The 8,242-nt window shown below is 50.3% G+C and overlaps 1 protein-coding gene across 1 annotated transcript; it reads right to left on the bottom strand.

Moving 5' to 3' along the window:
- Nucleotides 1-274: 274 nt before the first annotated feature.
- LOC120931036 (serine/threonine-protein kinase Sgk1-like) lies at nt 275-1,172 on the bottom strand. The gene is made up of 3 exons (XM_040342162.1): nt 1,003-1,172; nt 749-880; nt 275-634 (listed from the first exon to the last, which is right to left on the bottom strand). The coding sequence occupies exons 1-3, from the start codon at nt 1,165-1,167 to the stop codon at nt 494-496; spliced, it is 438 nt and encodes a 145-aa protein (XP_040198096.1). The 5' UTR covers nt 1,168-1,172; the 3' UTR covers nt 275-493.
- Nucleotides 1,173-8,242: the final 7,070 nt, after the last annotated feature.

Raw genomic sequence — 8,242 nt, 5'->3', positions numbered from 1 at the left:
GAGGAGATTGCAGGAGAGCTTTAGGAGTCTGTCCCCCAACAGACTCCTCTCTTCTGCTCTGCACAATCCTCCCTGCTCCATCGTAGACTTAGTCCTGACTTCTTCACCATCTCAGTCTGATTTCCTTGTAGACTCTGTCCCGGCTCCCTTGTAGACGCTGTCTTGGCTCCCTTGTAGTCTCTGTCTCGGCTCCCGGAGCCAGACTGGGACTGTTTGGAAGAGGGGACTAAGTCTATTAGGGAACAGGCGAGGAGACTGCAGGAGAGCTTTAGGAGTCTGTCCCCCAACAGACTCCTCTCTGCTCCTCTGTACGATCCTCCCTGCTCCATTGTAGACTTAGTCCTGACTTCCTCACAGTCTCAGTCTGACTCCCTTGGAGACTATGTCACGGCTCCCTTGTGGTGGTAGATGGTCGAGAGGGAACACCAGGTGTGAAATTCCTTGCAGTATTTTATGTCGTTTTCCATAAGCTTCATCCTGGCGTGTTGCGGCTTCAGTTCAGCTTCTGTATGGCTCTCCATTGATCACTCTCAAATGAAAAGCCATCGAATAGCATCTGCATCTCGTCTGTAATGTCCTCATCGTCTAGGAGGTCATCCAGTGGTATCTTCTGCCTTCTAATGTGTCTGAGGCCCTGAAATAGAAAAAAAGAGAACAATGGGATCCATGAATGATTACAAGAAACCCCTCTATGTAGGGATGCACTGATATATCGGACGCAGGAAATTATCGGCTGAGAAATACTTACCTTTCGACGTACAAAGAATGGGGGGCGCGTCTCTTTCGCCTCCACCTCCTCCCAGTTTATTCCTCGGAAAAACGGGTGATTTCTGATGTTCCTGATGGTCTCTTTGAGCAACTTTTCGCTATTGCCCTGGAGCTACGGGGGAAAGAAAACAGAAAAACATAAGATGACAGTAATGGCTCACGAAGCATTCCGACTCTCTGGCGGAGCCTATATGTCTACTCTCCTTGTCCCGCTGGGACTGTGTCACTACTTACCTTTTTCAGCAGGTCCATGAAGTCGGGGTCGGCGTCCTCCAGGTACGGTGGCCTTAGACAGTTCATGGTGTTGTCTAGTGCACTTAAGGTTGACCCTGCACCCAAGGCCAGATCACGTAACGTTTCCCCCAACCAGTAATAATCAATGGTTGGGTCAAACGGCATCTGTGGGGAAATCGGAGAGAGAAGGATAAGGATGAAAGGTCAGGCTACAAATCAAGAAACATCAACATTACAACAGGTATTCAGTTTCAACGTATAAATGTTAATCCCCAGGGGTGGGTGGTAGCTGGATGTGACCCCCAGGAGTGGACAGGAACCCCAGGGCCAGATGATGATTAGACAGGACCCCCAAGACTGAACAGGTCCTACAGGGCCAGATGGTAGCCAGAGTCCCCCAGGACTGGACAGGAAGCTCAGAGCCATATGGTAGCTGGATGGGACCTCCAAGACCAGATGATGGTTATACGGGGGCCCCCAGGACTGGACAGGACCCTCAGGGTCAGATGGTAGCTGGAAAGAGCCTTCAGGTGCAGATGTTAGCTGGACCGGACCCCCAGAACCAGATAGTGGCTGGGTGAGGCCCCCAGGACTGGACGCGATACCCAGAGCCAGATAGGTAACTGGACGGGACCTCCAAGCTCTTTAATCCAGTCCTAATCTGATAATTGCTCTGTATATACAGGTTCTGGTTAACCAGGCCTAGTATGGTTGATAATTGCCCTGTGTATGGGCGGATTTGACTTACCTCACTTTCAGGCGTGTAGACACTTGCAATTCCGAAGTCGGCGATTTTGATGTGACCGGTGGCATCTATGAGGATGTTGTCAAGCTTCAGGTCTCTGTGGAGAAAAAAAAAGAGTGTCAGTTCTGCAGTTCAGACAATGATCCCTCCCATATATCCTGGGAGTTACAGATCCATAGAGGGGTGATCACAAAGCTCCCTTTCCTAGCGCCACCTAACGTTTCCTATGATCCGGTCCACGTTCCTCCATCCTCTCCTTATGTGTGTGTCCATTGGATGAGGGATGAGGAACGGGTCACCATTGGGTGTTCAGGCAGCGGGAGGGGGGAAGGGGGAAATTTTAAAGTAAATAATAGTACTTACCTGTGTATGATATCTCTGGAGTGGATAAACTCCAGACCACACACGAGCTCCGCTGCGGCCAGTCTGAGGGTGGTGATGTCACATCTTCCTGCCTTGTCCACTAGATCTCCTCCGCTTAGATATTCCATGACATAGAAGAGTTGGCTCTGGGGGGGAAAACAGACAGGTCAATCAATGCATTTCACTTATAAGGTCCAAATCAGTCACATGTTATATATATCTACCCAAATATACTACATGATGTCTACCTTTACCTACCTGCAGTCCATCCATCCATATCTACCTACACTATATCCATCCATCTATATACCTACACTATATCCATCCATCCATATCTACCTACACTATATCCATCTATCTGTATCTACCTACACTATATCCATCCATCCATATCTACCTACACTATATCCATCCATCTATATCTACCTACACTATATCCATCCATCTATATCTACCTACACTATATCTATCCATCTATATCTACCTACACTATATCCATCCATCTATATCTACCTACACTATATCCATCCATCTATATCTACCTACACTATATCCATCTATCTATATCTACCTACACTATATCCATCCATGTATATCTACCTACACTATATCCATCCATCCATATCTACCTACACTATATCTATCTATATCTATATTTATGTCCATTTATCTATATCTACCCAGCTATCTATATCTACCTATATCCTTCTATATATATATCCATCCATCTGTATCTACCTATATGCTTCTGTATCCATACATCCATATCTACCTATATCCTTCTATATATACTATATTGCACTATTTTATATACATGCCGTTCATTCTATACTTCTTTCTGTTCCAAAAAATAGACTTACCTCCGTCTGGAATGTGGCGTAGGCGTGGGTACAGTAATGGCTGCCCCCCACCTTCTCCAGGGCACGACGCTCGCACAGGGCAAAGTCATCTCCGTATGAAGCTGCTTGATTCTTCTGAGTGATCTTCACGGCCACCAGCATGCCGCTGTCAATGTGAGTCGCCAGCACCACCTGTAGGAGAGAGAGAGAGAGACGGTTAGTACATTTTTTTTTCCATGCTCTCTAACTGCTAGGCCTGGTTCACATCCCCTTTGCTGTTTGAAATGCATTTCTCATTCGGATAGCACTTCAGACAGCAATATCGGGGAACCACGCATGTTGTGCATGGTTGTGTGGAGGGCGGTTGCAGCACAGCATCATTTATTCAAATGGGTCAAGATGGGCCACAGAGCATGACAAGGGTGTATCATTCCTGCTGCTGCAGCGGTAAAGGAAAGCAACAGGGGGAGCGGTTGAGGGGTGGCGTTTTAAAAGAGGAGTGTGTGCAGCTGTCAGTGTGGAAAGATGTGTCAGCTGCTACAGAAAGCTGATCGCTGCTTGTAGGACCCCGGGTGGCAGATGTCCCGGGTGCCTACGCTAGCGCACCCCTGTCTGGCCAGTTACTGGAGCTCAGTGCCGGAACTTGTTATGGCACTGGGCTTCGGGATTCAGCTGTACTCCCCTGTCAGCGGATCTGCATGCAGGAGATGGGAGGAGGGTGCGGGTGTGTTTTTTTCTCTTCCGTTCATGGACGGACACAGCAGCCTTTGACCTTAGGGTTATATCTGCTTCCTTCCAGGAGAGTTAGGCAGAAACAAAGCACTTTAAGTGTTAACAACACTTTCCTCAGTGCAGCTCCTCCCAGTGGGCGTGGTTCCCGGGTATAACCCACACCCTGCTCTAGCAGCTCCAGTTTGGGCCGAAAGGTCCGTTCCGGCTCTATCGACCGTGTACATTCCGGGTGTTCAGAATTGGCAAGCCGACTACTTAAGTCGCCAATCAGTGGACCCAGGAGAATGGTCACTTCACCCGGAAGTGTTTCGGGGTCTGTGCCAAAAGTGGGGCACTCCAGACGTGGACCTTCTAGCGTCCCGTCTCAACTGGAAGGTGCCACGGTTCGTGGCCAGGTCAAAGGACCCGTGGGCGGACGCGTCAGAGGCGTTGGTGGCTCCTTGGGGTCACTATCGACTGATTTACGCCTTCCCTCCAATGAAGCTTCTTCCTCGCCTGCTGCGCAGAGTGGAAGCCGAAGGGATTCCAACAATCCTGATCGCCCCAGACTGGCCGCGCCGCTCCTGGTACGCGGACCTGGTGCGTCTGGTGGCAGATGCCCCCTGGCGTCTACCTCTGAGAACAGATCTTCTGTCGCAGGGTCCGATCTTCCACCCTGCTTTACAGTCGCTGGCTTTAACGGCGTGGCTGTTAAGAGCCAGGTACTGATGGACCGAGGCCTGTTAGGCTCGGTTGTCTCTACCATGCTGCGTGCACAGAAGTCTACCTTACGTAGGATTTACCATCGTACGTGGAAAGCCTACATCTCTATGTGTGCGGAGATGAAGTGGCACCCTTGTTCATACGTGGTGTCTAGGATTCTGCTGTTTTTTACAGCGGGGAGTGGATCAGGCTCTTGCCTTGAGTACGGTTAAGAGTCAGATTTTGGCTCTGGCCATTTACTTTCAGCGACCCTTGGCGGCGCACTCCTTGGTGCGTACGTTTGTACGGGGGTCCGACATGTGGCTCCTCCGGTGCGCCATCCACTACCCCCATGGGACTTGAATTTAGTCCTTTCGGTGCTTCAGGATGCTCCCTTTGGGGACATCCGAAAGATCCCTTTGTTGACTCTGTCACAAAATATGTTTCTCTTATCGTCCATGGACGGACACAGCTCCTTAAATCTTGACAAGTGGGTTATTTTCCCTGTTTACAGGAGAGGACTAGGCAGAAACATGTTAAATAGTTAAATACATGTTACATTAACAGAGTTGAACAGCCCCGCCCAGGGGGCGGTCCCTCCAGACATAACCCTCCTCACTGCAGCTTGCAGCCCCAGTTTCGTTCTGCCTAGCAAAGGAGAAGGACGTATGGCTCCCTTTGGGCCCAGCGCCCTGAGGAGAAATTTTATTTTATTTTACTTTACTTTTTCTTGAAGAATCTTCTTTCAACTGTTGGCTGAGAGACAGGCTGGATATTATAGATCCTTGTAGTCTACTCAGTCCGACCAGCAAGCGTGGGCACACCTTTGCAAAGAGGCTTGGTCTGCCACGCCATACCCCATGACTCCTGGGGTGGCCGGTGAGCTTTGCTCCGAGGTCCACATATGACTGGGCTGTGGTGTTGTCTCACTCACAGTGGACCGGGCCGACAGCTACCTCCATTTCGGTTGCAGTTCTGTCAGGAATGCGTCAGCGAGTCCTCGCTTGGACGGGTAAGTACAGTCCCTCCTGCTTCGGTGGGTTGGTACAGCTGGGCATTCCTGGGGTTCGGGGGTCCCTTCCCCTTACTTCCCTGCTCCTTTCCCTTGCTGCATTGCTAACATTGCCGCTGTCAGGGGGGAGGGGGCCTTCCTGAGGGGACTGTGTTATCTGGCCTGTGCTTTTTCTTTTTTGTATTGGGCTTTCCTGTGAGGTAAAAAGCCCTGTGATGAGCACAGATGTTTATGATTATACTTCAGCAGACGCTGACTGATTGGTAACACCTGTAATGGTTTTGCTTTTTATGCTGTATCTGTGTCTTATCCTTACATAAAACAGCCCTATGAGGCTTTTCCTGTTTAAACACAGGTCCCTGCAGAAGTTACCTCACGGTTCTTTTCCTCTCACAGACAGCACTGGGCAGTCTCCTCCTGAGGGAGTCCCCTGGTTACCCCTGGTCAGCGCAGCAAGTGGGTGAGAGGCCCTGAATAGGGCTCTAGGAGCTTTTGTCTATTTGTATGGACAGGTGTGCATATTATAATACACACTATATGTAAATATTGGAGTCAGTATCTGGGTCCTTCCCCACATGCTGGTGGTGGCAGCAGGTGTTAGCACCTGGGATTCCCACAGAGTTTTTATTGTTAGTCCTGGACACAGTTTGTGCCAGGGTGGGGGTGGACTGCGGGCGGGCGGTAAAAGAGTGCCCCCTTCCCCCGTTATCCCCTGGGGAATGCTCTGTTATGGAGCCATGGACTAGGTACCTAGTTAAAAAAAAAAAGGCAGAATAAGGCATTTATGGGTGCGCTTTTTACTGCTGCAAGGGACTCTCCTAAGCTGCATAGTGCAGCTGGGTTTCCGCCGAGGGCTCGGTCTTTTTTGGATCACACAAATCAGACCGCTGTGTAGGTTTTTTCCTTCTGTGCCCTTCTTTGATAATTTCTGAGATGCGGAATGAGAAAAGCCACTGAGGGCTTTTGTAGTCCCTCACCGCCTGGCGGGAACCCCCGCTTGTATGGATCTGACTGATAGAAGATCCGAAGTACTGACCCGTTCCATGTTTACCATGCTGGGGTCTGGCTTGCGGCCTATTGTGGCCACTACACTGGGGTCTCAGTGGTCGCTGGCGCTATTTTTTGGGAGATTTTTCAATTACATTGAAAACTCCCATTGGCGCCCATTTTGTCGTAGCCAGGCTATGGCGCAGCTTACATTGTGCTGGCCTTTTTCCTGTGGCCGCGTTCTGAACGCTCGGCGGCCATCTTGGAGTAGTCCTGACCCCTAGTGCTGTATACAACTCAGAGTGAGCATTTTGCACCAGACAGTGGAGGAGCACCGACTCTCTCCTGAGGTTATTAGCCTAGCGGACCAGCTGGTCCAGGGCCTCATATAGGTCTGTGATGCTTCATTGAATGCTGCGCCCTTGTTATCCAGGGCGTCTGTTTCAGAATGGTTTTATGCACACGGTGGTGTAGTGCTTAACTCCATTACTTGGCAGCAAAAGAGTCATTGGTTCGAATCTGCACACTGACGCCAATCTGCCTGGAGCTTGCATTGTCGCTCCCTGTGTCTGTGTGGGTTTCCTCCGGGTACTCCGGTTTCCTCCAAAGACATGTGTGCATACACCTACATAATATACATACACACTATGTGTGTGTATTATTTAGGGGCAACCCTCCCAGGCCGTCAAAGGCCCAGCTGGGGGACTAATCTGTCCCTGGGTGCATAAGCCGATCACGCCGGCACCCAAATCCTGCCAATGTATATAGCCTCCCCTCCCTGTCTCTAGGTGGGAGGGGCGGCTTGCAGGTTCACAATTCAGTGAAACCTCCCTGCTCTCCGACTAGTGGGTCTGCGAGGTGGTCTCTTCGGAGTACTAGATAGGGTTTCCTCCTATCCACAGAACAAAGTTCTGTCCTTGTGTCTTCCCCTCCCGGCACGTCGGTCTGCCTTGGGCAGTGTGGGATTTGCTAAGCTGCAAGGTAATTTTACCTTTCCTGCAGGACGAGAGTTTTGGGGTTTTCTATGGGCCTCAGGCCCTAAATACCTTTGTGAACGTCGGGTAGTTCCGCATGGAATCCATTTGTTCGGTGGTAGCTGCGCTTCATCCGGGGGATGTCCTGACGTCCTCGGACATCAGGGACGCATACATGCATGTCCCGTTTTGCACATGTCACAGTGTTTTTTTCTGTGCTTCGTGATGAGAGAAGGGTCTCTGTCAGCCTGTGGCCCTCCCTTTTGATCTGGCGTCAGCACCATGGGTTTTCAGCTAGGAGCTCGCACTTATTTGAATTTTGTTGGGACAGCGAGGCTTTGCCTCATTGGCTACTTTGACGACTTTCTTCTGAGAGCAGCTTCTGTCTCCGACCTAGTGGATGGGTTATTCCCATTCAGACCCTCCGAAGATTCGGGTGGATGTTAAACGTTTAGGCCAGAAAGTGTAGCTCAGTGGCAGCAAGCCTGCCCTACATGTGTGCGACCCAGGGTTCAAATTATGGGCATGCTAGGTTCCGACTCAGCGTTGGAGTATCTAGTGTTGATCCAGACTCCTCAGTGGCAAAGGTCCTTCTTCCCCTGGAGAAATTGCAGACTCTTCAGTCTGCGGAGAAGGTATTGGCATCACGCAATCGGTCTTCTCTCCGGGCGCCTGCTGGTTCAGGGTCTGTGGGTAGCCTCCTTCAAGGTGGTACTGTATGCCCAGTTCCACACCCTGGTTTTCCAGTGGAACTACTGTCCAGGTGGTAAAAATCTCTTGTCTCTGAAATCATTAGATTCCTGTGCGCCACCTAGTCAGAGTCTCTCTGAGTTGGTGACAGAGATTCCCGACTCTTCGGTCCGGGAAGTTGTTCCTTCCTTCCAGTGGTCGGTGTTTACGACGAATG

Source organism: Rana temporaria, chromosome 3 (genome assembly GCF_905171775.1).
Source record: "Rana temporaria chromosome 3, aRanTem1.1, whole genome shotgun sequence".
Taxonomy (NCBI): Eukaryota; Metazoa; Chordata; class Amphibia; order Anura; family Ranidae; genus Rana; species Rana temporaria.
This window is presented reverse-complemented; position numbering and strand designations above follow the sequence as displayed.

Bases quoted from the DNA above. Each gene is read 5' to 3' on its own strand.
- LOC120931036 (XM_040342162.1), bottom strand. From the start codon at position 1,167: ATGCCGTTTGACCCAACCATTGATTATTACTGGTTGGGGGAAACGTTA. The intron at 881-1,002 runs GTAAGTAGTGAC...TTTCCCCCGTAG, and splicing joins TCATGGACCTGCTGAAAAAG to CTCCAGGGCAATAGCGAAAA. The intron at 635-748 runs GTAAGTATTTCT...TTTCTATTTCAG, and splicing joins CATTCTTTGTACGTCGAAAG to GGCCTCAGACACATTAGAAG.